The sequence below is a fragment of the Eptatretus burgeri genome, chromosome 9, assembly GCF_056783735.1.
Source record: "Eptatretus burgeri isolate ZD-2024b chromosome 9, Ebu_testis_v1, whole genome shotgun sequence".
In the NCBI taxonomy this organism is placed as follows: Eukaryota; Metazoa; Chordata; class Myxini; order Myxiniformes; family Myxinidae; genus Eptatretus; species Eptatretus burgeri.
This window is the reverse complement of record NC_140969.1, coordinates 97,816,358-97,832,857: the sequence shown is the minus strand read 5'-3', so window position 1 is coordinate 97,832,857 and position 16,500 is coordinate 97,816,358. Positions and strand designations below refer to the sequence as shown.

Genomic DNA, 16,500 nt, shown 5'->3' with positions numbered 1-16,500 from the left:
CTTTCCTGAAAGTTAACTTGCAGGGAAATATTAATAATATTGTTGCGGGTTCGTCGGCCGGGTCAGACCCGCTTTCCGACCCTTTACCCTGAAGCCCACGAGCACAGATAACTCCACAACAGGTTGCTAAGTAACCACAGGTACGATTTGAAATGACTAATTCTGGGAGGGTCCTTGTGTCCAAATCCCGCATCACCACCCCAGTGAATTGGTTTCCCCAGATAAGGCCTGTGCTCTCAACGTTTCCACTCTTTATTGTTTAGGATGGCCGAGCGGAAACATTGGCTCCCATCTCCCGGAGCGAACCAGTTGGGTGAAGCTCATCGATAATTACATAATGTATCGAATCGATGGAGAAAGCGACACCCGAGCTGGTTGAAAATAGCAGGTCTTGTTTAATTTACAAGATGTATTTACAAGGATTCAGTGTCGCATAAGAGAGACTCAGCCTGTCATCCTTCCGAGGTCGGTGAAATGAGTACCAGTATACTGGGCCGGTGTATACCCCGGTTAAAATAGGTGTACCATATCCCTGTGTCGTAGGGTTGCGTCAGGAAGGGCATCCGGCGTAAAACATGTGCCAAATCTCTATGCGGATCATACGGATGATCCGCTGTGGCGACCCCTAACGGGAGCAGCCGAAAGAAGAAGAAGAAGAGTGTCGCATAAGAGAAGATCTTAACTCCAGGCACTGAAATCTCCTTCAACCTTTGATCTTTACACTAAACATGGACAAACGCACCTCAGACATCTGGGAAATTATACAAGGAAGGTTCACAGATAGGGGGAAGAGAAGTTTGTTCACTAAAATCAAATCATTTCTTCCTTGTAACACACCGAACATGTCCACCAAGTTTCATCCGACTCCATTCACATTTTTTTTAAAGATATGCTATATATCATTTTTGTCCCAATCTGTCAATGGTGAAGAATCACTTTAAAATTTCACTCGTTGTATCAGGATCCAGATCTTCACCAAAATCGAATCAGTTCATTCTTGTCACACACCAAACCTGTCCACAAAACTTCATCCGGATCTGTCCACAACTTTTTGAGATATCCTGCACACAATCAAACAAACAGGTAAACAGACAGAAAGGGGTGAAAACATAACTTCCTACACCTCCGGTGGCAGAGGTAGAAAAGTTTTTATTTTTATTGTTTTTGTATTTTGTTACTCTGACGTTTATCGCACCTGGAACGTCATTCCGGGGAGCTTATGGAATGGCAAATCGTCCGTCCGTCTGTTCATAAACACTTGTAACCTCGACTCAGAAACCAGACACAGGATTTCGATGAAACTTGACCACAACCTTCATCACCCGTGATGTACCAAAGTCGATTCCACAATAAAACTTGGGCCCACACCATTGGTTCATCGGTACTTTGTGCTGATTCTGTCCCACAATTACTTCCTCCTCAGTAGCATTATTCTTCCAGGTCAGCACCCTGGGGTATTGTCTCTATTGGTTTTAATTTTCTCCTGGAAGGGAACCCAAAAAGAAAAGGTTAATGTGGAGCCCTGCCTCGTGGATGGAAGTAAAACTTGGGCCGTGAGGATGGATGATTAAATAAGAACAGATGGATCAGACGACATGAGGGTGTGAAGATGGATGTTTGGTATTTCATTGAACGATAAATGGCGGAGTGTAGATCTTGGGAATGTGATAAAATTTTCAGGATAGAGAAGGTTTAGATCGTCCAGTCACGGAGCCAGAAGAGATGATGAAATAATTGAGGGGATTGTACATTTTGAGGGAAATGGAAAACTTGTCAGGAATGTATGAACGACATGAGAAAGATTGGGTTTGAAGAAGGAAGATGTGAATAGAGATATTCCATCAGTCAAGAAACCACATAAAATGGGGGAAAAGGTGGTTACTGGGATCTGATGATGATGATGATGATAAATATTTTCTTGTTTTATGTTTTGGGTTCATCGTTCCACACCCATCCTTTGAACCTTGTTTAAGTTCCATCCGCAGGCTCCAAATCACGTATCCTCTGGCATTGCAACACTCATGGAACATGTGTGTTTATGTTTTATAAAACCATGTATTCAATAGTTTACATGTGATGAAGAACTTAATTTTAACTTGAACTGAGAATCTTTGTTTTTATCTTGCAGTTTAAAATGTGGCAACAAAAACAAACCAAAACAAGGATTACAAGGATTCCCTGGAGGTCCAGAGGTGCCATTGGTGGTGGAGGTCCAGGAAAGTGGACACAACAACGTGGAGGAACTTGAGGAGGTTAAAGGAGAAATGGATGTGACAGCAAAACAACTGAAGGAAAGAGAGGACAGGTTGGTCCGAACTGAACTGGATCTGATACGAAGAGAGAAGTTGGTGAAGGAAAAAGAACATGAACTGAAGGGAAAGGACGTGCAACTCAAATTGAAAAAAGGATTATGGATAAAGGAGGAAGAAGAACGGAAGAAACGAGAGGAAGAACAGGAGAAAGAGAAAAAGGAATTGGAGAAATGGAAAAGAAATCAACAGGAGAGGAAAATACAAGCGGAGTTAAGGATAAGAAATAACGAGGAGCGAGGACATGAAAACCGGAAAGAGTATCTTCAGGAAGAAGAATTCCAGTTATGGATTTGGGAAAAGCGTGCAAACACACAATGGAGAGAAAGAATGCATTTTGTACAAAAACAAGAGGAAGACATTAAAAAGAGGATGCGAATTGTGCAGCAAATGGAGCAAGAGAACAAGAGAAGTGAGGAGCAGGAGCTGGAGCAACAGGAGATTGAAACGCTCATCAGAACCAAAGATGATGAAATCAAGGAAAGGCAGCTTCGTATCCACGAAAAAGGGACAGAGCTTGCACATCGAGAGAACAATTTACAGAAATTCAAGGAACGTACTCGTCAAGGATTGCTCAAACAACGAGAGCAATGTGAGGAGTTGAAAGGAAAAGAGATAATTGTGTTGGAAAAAGAACGAGAAATCAGAGCAAGAGAAAACGATGTGCAGTGGAGAGAGAAGAATGTGTTGGGAAGAGAGAACAAAGTGAAAAGACCATAAACCTTGTTCACGATGAAGTGCAGGGAAAAACAAAAGGAGAGCGAATGGAAAAGGAAAAACAAACGGTGGAAGAAAAGCACCAGGAAGGGAAGTCTCACCAGGACGACGAGCTGCAACAGCAGCAGCAGCACGGTGTTGAGGGAGCACACCATATGCAGGACCTTCAGCAGGTAAGCACTCTTCAATACTTTGGGCCAGGTGGGGAACACACTCGGTGCAAACACCGACAACCACAACATGAACATCTGAATTTGAAAGAAATTTTGTCATTTCATATTTTACAGACGTTGCTGTTCACACTTCTAATAATAATAATGGTAATATCCTTAATTGTGGAGATAATTGTAATCATAATTTTGGTGGAAAGGTAACTGATTGGCAAGGTCATCATCATCACTAACATCATCATCATCATTTTCCATACTGACCTGTGTGAGCCGTGGTTCACCTAATTGCTGCTTTCCAGGCTGCACGATCCCTTGCTCGCCCTCTTGTTCGGCCTTTCATTCTCAGATCATCTTTAAGCAACACATCCCATGTTAGCAACGGATGGCCTCGAGCTCTCCTTCCTACACATTCATATTTATACACCTCCTCACACAACTACCCACCCACATCCTTTCCACATGTCTGAACCATCTCAACTTACCCCTACACATAACCTCACTAATGCTTTCCATACCTAACCTATCTCTTCATTCCACATTTGGTTTCCTATCCTTCAGTGTCACATGACACATCCACCTCCCCAATCTCATTTCATTTTGTTCACACCTCCGTTCATCCTCCTTTTTGATCACCCATGTTTCGCTCCCAAACAACATCACGTTTCTAACACAAGCTGGATGAAGTTTTCCCTTTAATCGGAGAGAGGTCCCTTGTGATGTCAATCGTGGGTAACAACTCCCTAAACTTCCTCAAGCCACCTCTAATTCTTACATTCACTGCTGCCTCCACACCACCACCTGCACTAATCATCTCACCAAGGAAGCACAATTTATCAACATATTCCAGAGATATTTACCCACAAACAAACCTTTCCACTCTCACTGTGCAAACAGCACATTTAAAGTCAGGTGCCACCTGCGGTCCACCCCTGATGCCGCGACACCTCTTGTGCGCCCAGCAGTTTCAGGATTCACACAATATTGAATTGCTACCTCCACCTTTTCTGCAGACAGCACAAAGCCACGTCCCTCTTTTTTCCACACTTCCTTCTCCCACACCACTCTTCAGTACTTTCGTTTTCCCTTTATTCACCTTCAGTTCTCTGGCTTACATACCCTCCTTCCATCCTGCATATTTACCCATTACCTCTTCCACACAGTCGGCCATCAGCACTCGGTCATCAGTATACATACAGGAGTTCCCAAGGTGAGCCTCCTCTAAATTCCTGTGATAAAGCCTCACGAACCATGATGAACAAGAGTGGGCTCAAGACTGACCCCTGATGAACACACTTTCACTTTAACATCTTCACTCTGCACTCCATTTACCCCCACAGAGGTTTCTGGGCCATCATACATTGCCATGACGACCCTAACCACCAATCCTCCACACGTAACTCTCTCATCCACCATTGCACCGCTTCCTGAGGCACAAATTCGAACACCTTCTCCAAATCCACAAATATAAAGTGCAGTTGTTTATTCTTCCCCAGATATTTTTCCTGTAATTTCCTAACTATATAAATTTCCTCTATCGTGCCCCTTCCTGGCATGAAACCAAATTGCATTTCACGGATATTAACGCTCTGTCTTATTAATTTATCCATGACTCTCTCTCTCCCACTTTCACTCCATGGTCCAGCAGGATTGGACCCCTATTGTTGCTCTGAATTTAGGAATCGCCCTTCTCTTTATAAATATCCACCATGACACTCTTCAACCAGTCATATGGGACAGATGTCTCCCTTATAATTTCATTTCGTGATGAAATTCACTCCAATATCACCAGATGCCTTCAGCGTCTCTGTGACAATACCAGTGCTGCTCGCTGCTTCACCATTCTTCATTTCATCGATGGCTTTCTTCACTCATTCATTCTTCATCTCAGGTGGTGGGCCCTGCACCGGCTCGACTGCCTCCAGAATATCCTTGTTCCAAGGGAACAATTCATTTATCAGGTGCTCATGGTAACTCATCCAAGCATTTCTCATCTCCCCATGGTCAACCAGTACATTTCCCATGTCATCCTCCACACATTGTTCTCCTATGAGATCCTTATTTTAACTGATCTTTTGCTTTGCTATCCTATACATCTCCCCTCCACTATCTGCATGATCAGTCTGCTCGGCCTCTTCTTGAACATTGTGTTGTAGACGACCATATCGAAAGCATCCCCCAACTCGAGTATTCTTTCACCTTCAATGTTTCTAACTCTGAAACCTGACCCACCGTGCACACCCTCATATCCTTCTGCCAATGCTCCAACAGGTCCATTCAAATCCCATCCGATCACAACTTCTCTCCCGCTAATCCCTGAAACAACATGTACAAGTGTGTCCCAAAACTCATCGTTTTCCTCCTCACTTCATCCCATCTGTGGGGCAGATGTTGATACAACTGTTTACATGTGCTTATCAAACAACTTTTGGACTATAACTCTTGCATTTACCCTCCTAACCTCCAACACATTCTCCACCCACTTCTCAGCCATTAAATTCTCAACACCACGAGTTACAGTCACAACATATCTAAAATAATTTATACCTATCATTTCTTCCTGTGATCTGATGCAGGATATATAACACGAACTTTGACTACCACGATTGGATCAGATCATACGATTCACCTTTTCATTGATTAATTACCTGTTCCATCAGTGCATTTCCTTCTGTGCCCTTCCCTGAACAAATAATTATCAAACTGATGAAGATATCAATCTATTTAATCTTTCATATTTGTATTGTTTTTCCAAAGGCTCCTCAGAAGAGGCGCTCATTCCCTCCTCCACCACCTCGGATGAAAACATCGCCCCGGTTTGAACGTAAGTTTCCAAGTTTCTTGCCTTACATGACAAATTATTCCAAACTTTGTCTAAACTGCATGTTCTTCACCTCCATCGTGTCCCATGTCCTCTGTGCCTCAGAAGTGTTGAGGCCAAACAGAAATTTTGTTGAACTCGAATCTGGACAAGCACCAGATAAATCTTCCATTTTGTGGAAGTCTGGCACGAGTGTTAATGTAACCGTATAAAAGTTGGTTGTTATCTCCATTTGTGGGTTTCAGGAGATGGGTGGAAGTTCTTCCAGAACTGAAAATGTCCTCCTCCTTTTTGGTGAAGGATCATGATTCATGAACCAAACTGTGAAACTTCGTTCTCATAGCCTCGTTCCAAGGACTCTTTTCAAAATCTTTATTGAACCCCTGACAGCCTCCCCTTGTGCTCGTTTGGAGTGATATTCCCCAGAATGAGTTTTAAACCCTCAGTGTGTTTTCTTCATCATTCCTGTCGCTCCGACTGTCATTTGTACAATTTCAGCTTTCTTCAATTTCCGAGTCCTCTTGACCTCATTTTTCAGATCCGGGTATTTGGTCGTTTTCCTGATTTTTGTTGCAGTTAGTCCAAAGTCATTGGGAACTGACACCTTGATGATCAATGCTGGCATTTCCTTTTTGTGTTCGAGCACTATGTCTGGATACAGTGCTTTGTTTGCAATGTCCACACTTGATGGGATCATCTTGTGACACGTGAGCATTGTTTATTCATCCTGAAGGATCAGATTTGGTTTGTGTTTCCATGATTGTTCTGGGGCATGACTGCTTGGGGGATGTTGAAATTTTCACAGATGTGTCAGTGGATTACTCTGTAGATGCTATCATGTCTTTCTGTGTACAGCTGTTCTGACATGAGTTTTTCCATCCCGAATGTAGGTGATTGGTACTTTCTGTTTCTATCCCACAAAACATGCATTTGTCCGATTGGCTCAATCTCACCATTTTCTTAAAAGCATCAGTGTCACGTCCTTGGCCTTGGTCATTTATGATGACTCGTTCTCCATCACAATTAATGTTAACTCTTCTCAGCCATTCCAATGAGCCTTCCTGGTCGATCCCTGTCCTGTCAAGTTCTTCTTTAAAAAAAAAAATTCCTGCTCTTTTGTCATTTTCCCTTTTTGTCAGAGTATATCTGATTATATTTCTTTGTGTTGTTTTCCTTTTTGTTCTTTGTGTTCATTGGGGCTGTTTTTGTTTCTGTGTCGGTTGCCTGCGTCATTTCTGTAATTTGCACCTGTTTGAGGAAATTTGTTATGCAATGGGTTCAGGATCCCTTTTCTGATTTGTTGTTTTCTTGTTCTTGTGCAAATGTCATTTGGGGGGGGTGTCCATTTTGTTTGTTTCCTGAGCTCTCGGTGGAACCTTTTTTTATTTTTATTTTTTTCAAACTGTTTATTTTGATTTCTTCTGTTTGCCTCATCATCGCCCCCCCTCCCTCTTTCCTCTCTGTTGTACTTTGATCTCATTATAGGCAACTTATGGTTCTCGTCCATTGTTTAATTACTTTTTTATTTGTTCGATTCTTTTCAGGAGCTTTGGATTTTTGTTTCTCCTCTTGAATTGTTCTACTTGCCCCGTTTCCACCTTCAGTCGGTCTCTCTGTTTATCAAGTCTCTGTTTCTGTGGTGGTGTCTTGCTTCTGGTCAGATTATCAGATTTATATATATTTTTTTGTCGTCGTTTACCTGTTGTTTTTTCTTGGACATAGTGTATAAAAGTCTGTGTGTACACCTGGATGATCATCAAAATTGATTGTTTGAAAAACTTCAATGAAAATCCAGTGTGAGGTGGTGATGAAGATGTGAAATTGAAGGCAAAATAAAATATACATTGAAATGATATGGAGAGAATACAGTATTTCCTGGATTGTGTTGGAAGACATGACAATGATGGAGATTATGATGACAATGTTGTTGAGTGGTTTTGACTTCCTCTTGGTGATGTGTGTGCAGAGGAAGAAGTTATCGTATTGCCCGCTGGAGAGGAAGATGCGATGTTTGACCCTGGATCTCTCGTCCCTCCATCGTATAAGCTCTCCAAGAATTTAAAACGGAACATCAGGCTTTTACAAATGGCCGATCCAAGATGTTTCAAATAACAAACCCATCTCCAGAACAACAGGTAAACTTTAACAGAAGATAATTTCATCAACACTGTCATCTCCACCACCTGTGCTGATTTACAACTCAAATCGATACCATGGACTTGACCCTCAACAATGTAGAGAAAATCGTATTCGAGATACGAAATGAAAATACCCTCACCAAAACTCGAGGTGAAATCATCGATTTGTTTTGAGACCTTTTGAACAACCAAGACCCAGCAGATGAGTTCCACCTTGGAGAACCAGGGGGAAGAGTTCTGCCGTGATGACTCGCAATGTGAGACCAACCTTGGAGACTCGGGAAATTCAGGAAATCAGGAAAAGAGTTCTTCCTTGGAGACTCGAAAAGCAGGTTTTATGATGGAGACTTGGAAGGTAGGTTCTCCCAACAAGACTCTCTGGGTTTGAAATGTATCAATGTCGTTCTTCGTTGGGTGGTCGTTCTCAATGTCGTTGATCAATGTCGTTCTTCGTTGGGTGGTGCATGGTGAGAGGTAAGTTGAGTTGCCTAAGAATTGATCAAATGATATATTAATTAAATTTATATTAGACAAGTAATGTTTGGTTATTATTTTTCAGGGATATCAACAAAGTTCTGGGAAGGACCTGTTGATTCTTGAGACGTTTCCGATACATCTCCGGCTCTATTTCTATTTCTTCAAACTGTAAACAACAAACTTCGTTCTCAAGACAGAACTGGAAGAAAAGAAGAATAAATAAATAAAAAAACTTTGTTCAGTTGACTTTTTCACTTTGTACTTTTATTGAATTGTTAATAATAATAATGATTTGTTGAGCTGTCTGAAATAAAAAAGTGTAAAAATAATTTATGGTTTTGGGATTTAATGTGGAGTTTGTGGTTGGGTTTGGCTTTGGTTTGGAACTTCTTGTGAATAAAATTAACATGAAATCTCTTCTTTAAAATCATATGATTTATAAATCCAAGGAACGGTGTTTAAAATAGTGTTGTGGAAATGGCTCCGATGGGATAACAAATGTCATGAATAATTTCAAGTGTTTGTCCGTTATTCTTTCATGGCTGAACCACAACACTTGGAGGTCATAGATCACATGCAAAATGCAACCACCAAGAGGCCAATAACTCCTTACATATCCTTTCAATGTCCAACACGTCCTGAAACCTTAGAAATATAATATCCTTCTTAGAAATAATTCCATGTAGTTGTGTACTTTATTTTCACAGGTAGTGTGGGGTACACTCTCCCCCCATCCCTCCCCAACACTCCGAGAATGATATACAATGTAAAGTCCAAAACATATTCAGGAGTTACATGTTAAAAATAAATAAATAAATAGGCAAGTATGCCATCTGTCCTCAGGAATCAGAACTAGGACCATGACTATTCATTATTTATATCAATGATTTGGTTAATGAGGTGAAGAGTAGGTTTTGCAAATTTGCAGATGACACAAAGCTTGTCGGTCTTGTAGGTACGGTAATAGCAGAGGGGGTGGTGATCATGATCAAGAATGTATTGATACTCTCATCCATTGGGCAAAAGATTGGAGGATGTAATTTAACCTGAGCAAGTGTAAGGTATTGGGGATGGGAAAGAATAATAAAAATAGAGATTACATGATGTAAGGGGTAATTTTGGAGTGTGTTACACAGGAGAAGGATCTGGGGGTGGTAATAGGTATGGGAGATAAGCAGGCAGCACAGTGATAGGCAGCTGCAGGTAAAGCAAAGGGGGTTTCAGCTTGTATTCAGAGGGGGACCATTTATAAATCAAGAGGTGTTCACATTGTATCGGAATTTAGTGAGGGCCGCATCTCGAATATTGCGTGCAGTTTTCGTCAACACAACTAAGGAAGGACACAAAGGGTTCAATGCAGGTTACTTGAATGATTCCAGGCCTCGCGAGACTCAGCTATGAGGAGCGGTTGAAGGAGGGCCGTCGCCTCAGAGTCGAGAAGAGGGGAGTTAAGACGGTAGTGAGGTAGGGGACTATCATTTAGAGTCGTTAATGCATGGAATGGTATTCCTGGAAAGGCAGTGGATGGGTTTACGTTGGAATTAGATCGGTTCCTGGAAGTTATGGAGATTGAGGTGTATGGGGATGCTGGCAGGACTTTCAGAAGTTTGAGTCTAGATGGGCCATTGTGTGCATGTGTACGGAGTGTTGTTTGTGGGGTGGGGTCTCGTCAAGGGGTGTTGTTTGGTACATAGTGTTTTTTTTTTATCCAAGACCGTATTTGCCCATGCCCCCTCCCCTGGAAAGGAAAAAAAATCTACAAAAAAAAAATCCATGAAAAAGTAAACATTTTGAATTTTCTTGTGCTGATTTGGTGCAGGTATGATGGGCCAGAAGGGCTCCACCTGTGTCTAATCCCCTTGTGTATCATCACATAATACTCTTTACGTATGAACATGTGAAACCTGTACATGTACATGTCTCATTGTACTCGAATGTTGCCACAGGCACAACTGGAACGGCCACTCGGAGTGCACACCTCCATCAGGCTGATTAGTTTACGTTTTGTATTCCACTGATCGGTTGTTTACTGATTATCTACTGATTGTCTACTGATTTACAGATCACTGATTACTGATCTGCTTGTTCTTGTAGCCTAACCAACTGATCGACCAAGTTTCGTCCGAATCCGTCCACCATGGTTTGTGATGTCCTGCCATCTGTCGTGTTTGGCCCCATCTTTCAATGGTGACAAATCACTTTTAAAATTCCCAGATCTTCACCAAAATCTAATCATTTCGTCGGTGTCACAAACCCAAACTCTCCACCAAATTTCATCTGTCCACAACCTTGAGATATCCTGTTCACAGAAAAATCTTGGATGGAGGTGATGTTTTCACCCCAGACAGACAGACAGACAGACAGACAGACAGACAGAGTGACAGGTGTGAAAACACCACCTTTGGTGTCAGAGGTCACAATCTGGAATAATATAAAATGGACTTAAAGTTTATTTCTTAATTGAGATAACTACTGTACATGATATGGATATGTACACCACAGTGCTTGTTCATGGTTTTTGTCCCATGTGAAGATCCACTGTGTGACCATCAATCCAATACAAAGTACCCAAAGTTATATTACAAGCACATATCAGCAGAAATTAATCATCCTCATGGTTATTTCAGTTATCACATTATAAATATCATAATTTTTATCTCATGTGATATCCTCTTAATGGGGCTCTGATTCCCCGGTTAGGTACAGGCATTACATCATTCACCTGTGGGATACACAATGTTTCTATCTTTGAAAGGTGGTCACCAGTCAGTAGATGATCTGTGGGTGGACGTCGTTAATGTCCACATTGTCTGTCGAGAAATGAACAAAACGTCCCTTGACCGGGTTTGGAGGAACGGTCATTGTTCCCAGTGTGTACTCAGCTCGTGCGGTGTCTCGCTTGATCATGTCACGGAAACTCATCACATGACTAGTCTGGTGGTACAAGTTTACCAACAAGTCTTCTCCAAGCAGCCATCAAACTTCTAGATTTAGACTGATTTAGACATCACCACTTTCTCCAACATCAACTCATCCTGGGAATTCATTTAAGAAACTTACTCTCCCTCATGCACAGGTTTATCCCCCCCTCGTCTTCAGTTGTCCTACCCTTCCTCCCGCCCTTGGTTCACTGAAGCTTGTGGCGAGGCAGTTGTCCTGAAACAACTTGCCTTTGCCTCATGGAAAGCAAACCCAATTGAGGGTAATCTCAGTTCCTTCCATAAAGCTTGGAACAAGTGTGTATCTACCCTCAGGAGAGCCAGAAAACAACATCTTTCGAAGCTCAAGTCTGAACTCTCAAACCTCTCTCCCTCCTCCAAATCCTGGTGGCATCTAATCAAATCTGTTTCTGGTGTATGTTCCCCCTCAATCCCCTCCCTTACCTCAAATGGCCGCACCGCTGATACCGCACATGAAAACGCTGAATGCCTAAACTCGGTATTTGCATCGAAATATTGTGTCCGAAATCCAGCTTTCTGTACCCACCTTGCCAGTCGCACCCAACTGTCCTGAGACTCTGCGTCCTTTTCTCCTGACAAGGTGGAGAGCTTGCTGTCAAAGCTCGAATCAGATTCTGCAACTGGTCCAGACGGCATCAGTCCTCTGCTCTTGCTCACCCTCTCTCTGTTCTATTCACCCTCTCATTTACTCAAGGTCATCTGCCATCTGCTTGGAAATAAGTAAACATTACTGCCCTGCATAAGAAAGTTGCAAAAACAGATCCCTGCAACTACAGACCAATCAGCCCTCTCCCAATCATCAGAAAAATTTTGGAATCCATCATCACTTCAGACATTAAATCCTTCCTCTTCTCCAATGGTTTGATTTTTGATCATCAATTTGGTTTCAGACAAGGCCACTCAACCCTGGATATGCTGCTTCTGCTCTCCCAACAATGAATGGAGGTCCTCAATGCCGGACATGAAATCAGAGCCATATCCCTAGACATATCACGTGCTTTTGACATGGTCTGGCACCCTGCCCTGCTCACAACTCTCTTCCTTTGGTATCTAAGGCCATCTCCACTCATGGCTCGCAGACTTCCTCTCCTGTTGAAGTCAACGTGTGGCCCTAAATGGAGTTCTTTCATCCCCTCTTCCTGTCCAGGCTGGAGTTCCTCAAGGCAGCATTCTGGGCGTTGTTCTTTTTCTGCTTTTCATCAATGATCTCTCCGACTATCTGGAAAATCCTCTTTATCTCTTTGCTGATGACTCAACCCTCTGCCGTACCATCTGTCATACCTCAGACCGGCAAGCAGCAACTTCTTCGCTCACTGCTGATCTGGGTAAAATCACAAACTGGTCAAACATGTGGAACATGTCTTTACATTCTGACAAATCTCACTCTCACTATGTCTCTCCGAAAGGACCATTTGGAACCCCTCCTCCCCCCCACTCCCATCGACTTTCTCAACAATCCTCTGGAAGACGTCCTTTCTTTCAAGCTTCTGTGTCTCATTATGTGCAATGATCTTTCCTGGGAAAGCCACATTTCCAACCTGGCCTCAAAAGCCAGTCGCCGACCAGGAATCCTCTGTCGCGCAAAGTCCTTCCTCGGCCCACTTGAGCTCCTCAACACATACAAAGCTTTCGTCCACAGCCTGATGGAGTACTGCTCTTCCCTCTGGGCTGGTGCTCCTGCCTCTCACCTTTCTTGGCTTCACACTGTGGAAACCAAGGCATTTCGGATAATCGGTATCTCCCACGGAGAGGCTGAGTCTTTGGGCCAGTGAAAGAAAAATAATTATATTCATGGACTCTCAATTATAATTGTTGCTGGTACTTTATAAATTTTCTCAGAGCTGAGGGGGAGTTCGCAGAGCTGAGAGCCTGAGAAAGACTTCCAAAAGAATCACCCTGTGACTTCAATGATAGCCATGCTACTTGTTTAATTACTCCTGTTAATTAATGCAATAATAACAACCTCGCTTTGAACTGTATTGTAGTGATAATGTTTGGTGCACCAGGTTTGTCACATGCATAAACATGGGGAACAGTTGGTAACTAATGGAAGTTGTGTACGGTAACTTAGTTAATTACTTTCAGACTCAGCTCATAAAAAAGAAAGAAAAAATAACTCATTGAGAACACTGGAGGCACAAGATTTTTGTGTTCCTTGTATCTTTTCCTCCATGACAATTCATAATGGTATTCAAACCATCATGTTTCTTTTGGTTATAATAAATATGAAGTTTTGGTTTGGAATTAGAAATTGAGAAATCTTTTATCATATAAGTCTCGTAATCCTAATTTAAATGTATTGGGTTTTCAATTGACAGAGTATTCAACCAATTTCTTTTTTTTTCTACCATCTTCTTGAATGGATCGAATATTGCGGAGCAATTAGAGTCCGCATCTTTAATACTGTTGCGGTTCTCCAAAATAGCATGTCTCAAAGGCAATGGAACCCAACACAAAGTGATCCCCAGGTAGTTATTTCATTAGTCTTCGTGCAGTTAGTCCTCACCTCACATCTAGTGGGTTAACGGGACGAAGTGCGTTGCGTGGGTCTCGTAGTGAGGTCTAATAAATATCTCTGATCCATACTATGACCCCAACTCGAACCCTTTCCTTTTAGCCATAGTACATAACAAGCATGCAAGCATACACACCATTCAATAGGCAATTGTTTAAAAGCACACCACGATGCCTCCCGTGGCTCGGATCATCCAGATTCCCGCTGCACACTACACAACCTGCACGCCATTATTTCATTCAAATCTGCACACCGATTCCAAACCAGCACCTCACCTTACTTCGCACCTCACTCACACGGGAAAAATATTCCCGCACCCTGTTGTACCTCCACATTGCTACAATTCGCTACTCTATTTTGAGGAGCACCATGTGCCGTTGGATTGTCCTTGGCGCCACGCGATGCTCAACCATTCAACAGATGCTAATAGCTCTGCCGTGTCTCATTGGGGACGTCCCGGGTGAGCATCCGGAAACGATACAGCCCTCAGACCATTGCGAGGCCAGGGATAATGAGGAGGGGCCGTGAGAAGGGCAATCCGGGAGTTTCGTTCGGGTTCCGGGTGTGCATTTTGGCTCGTGAAGGAGCCCGTGAGTGGCGGAGAAATTCCCCTGCCATCCAACATTCAGACTGCACTCGGTGGCACGTTCAGGGCCGGAGTGCCGGCCTGGGAAGCATGCCCCCATGTTAAGTCAGGAGCTCCGAGCCATGCTGAAGCTGATAGGCATCTGAGCCAGATTCTGGTCCTGGAGCCTGGCATGGTGTGGCTACTGCCGCTGTGGCCCAACAGAGGAGCAGGATTTAGGCCACAGCACGTCGCTTTCCGGTCATTGCCGCACCTTTCGCCTGGGGCTTGTAAAAGGGGAAGCGCGGAGCCGTTAGAGTCTCCAGTCTGTCTGTCTCTCTCTCTCTCTGTCTCTCTTCTTCAGAACATTATTGGTGTGCGATTGCCATCCACAACACGCTTCTTCTTCGAGAACCTGATCTGAGGCAACTGCCATCCTTTGAGACTGCCTGCCGTGCTGTCAATGTCCCACCACTCCCGCGCAACAAGATAGACCAGTGCGTAGCGCATGTTGCCACGAGCCCCAGCGAATAAGCAGGAGATAACGCCATATCACGAAGTGGGAATGCTCAGGAGGAGTGTCCCATGGAGGTATACGCTACACATGCAGACCTTTACACCGTTAGGTTAGGGATCTTTCTCCTCACACAGCTATTCTTCTCCCTTTCCATCCACCCCTCTATCCCATCTTTTGTGGACGCAGAAAGAAGAACGTTACAAAACGTTCCCCCACATTGCACTATACCACACCTCCTACTCCCACATCTTAGACACAACCAGAATTCCTCCCACATATCTCTTATCTTCCTAAGCGTTCTGGGTTGTGTTGGTCTGCCGATCGCACGAGGTATTGAGAAATAATTTACCTTCACATGCTTTCTTTCTCTCTGGGCTACATGTAATCGTGTGTGTGTGTATGTGTGTGTGTGTGTGTGTGTGTGTGTGTGTGTGTGTGTGTGTGTGTGTGTGTGTGTGTGTGTGTGTGTGTGTGTGTGTGTTGGCACCTATCCTGGCATAAATTAAGATTGTAGAAGATATAACAGAATAACTATGCTCTGTGTCTGCTTTTGTAAGATTGATTGTCTTTTGCCATACCCCACAAATTCCTTGCTACCCCCTGCTGTACCTCCAAATAACCCCAATTCGCTGTGCCACATACTTTTCCTCACCTGATTGTAAATAAATGCTTTGTATAGAAATGTTCCCAGCTCGTTTTCGTGTTTTCTTCCATTTGCCAGCATAGCCTGCACCCTCGTTTAACCGGGACGTTATTCCCCAACGATCAGTTTCCGAGCCGGAACGTGCTTGGCAGTTCCACTCGGATGCATCTGATCTAGTAAGGTGATCCGGTTTGAGCAAGTGCGTATGAGGGCATGTTTCCCGGTAACTAGATCATGTGTCTTTTAGGTAAACGGTTTTAATTAGACGGATGACTCTAAGTCACGTGGTCGAGTTATTGGCGTTCACGGTCGATTAGTGACCCATCATGTCACAAAGTTATTTGTGTGCGACGGCCTGCGATTCTGGTGGGAACCCGAGGTAGGTCACTCCTCATGGTCTTCACCCCCGACCCCGCAACAATACTCATCACATCCCCTCCCCCCCCCCAAGGAGTTTTTCCTCCTTGGACAAATGCCGTGTAAACATGTATAAATAGCTTTTCGTGAAGCCTTGTGTTGGCCTAGTGGTTAGGGTGGTGGCTTGGGATCTTGGAGTCCAGAATTTGAGCCATGCCGGCCACTGAATCAACACCAGGGGGTTGACTCAGCCTGTCATCCTTCTGAGGTCGACGAAATGAGCACCAGCGTACTGGTAATAGGGGCACTGCATC

The 16,500-nt window shown here is 43.4% G+C and overlaps 1 protein-coding gene across 1 annotated transcript; it reads left to right on the top strand.

The window, feature by feature from the left end:
* The first annotated feature begins 2,144 nt into the window (after window positions 1–2,144).
* On the top strand, window positions 2,145–9,030 carry LOC147020708 (uncharacterized). The gene is made up of 4 exons (XM_085896265.1): window positions 2,145–3,199; window positions 5,951–6,017; window positions 7,981–8,507; window positions 8,712–9,030. The coding sequence occupies exons 1-3, from the start codon at window positions 3,074–3,076 to the stop codon at window positions 8,124–8,126; spliced, it is 339 nt and encodes a 112-aa protein (XP_085752391.1). The 5' UTR covers window positions 2,145–3,073; the 3' UTR covers window positions 8,127–8,507; window positions 8,712–9,030.
* Window positions 9,031–16,500: the final 7,470 nt, after the last annotated feature.

Excerpts from the sequence above, each read along its gene's own strand:
- LOC147020708 (XM_085896265.1), top strand. The coding sequence starts at position 3,074 with ATGGAAAAGGAAAAACAAACGGTGGAAGAAAAGCACCAGGAAGGGAAG. Across the intron at positions 3,200-5,950 it reads ATATGCAGGACCTTCAGCAG|GCTCCTCAGAAGAGGCGCTC; the intron begins GTAAGCACTCTT and ends GTTTTTCCAAAG. Across the intron at positions 6,018-7,980 it reads AACATCGCCCCGGTTTGAAC|AGGAAGAAGTTATCGTATTG; the intron begins GTAAGTTTCCAA and ends ATGTGTGTGCAG.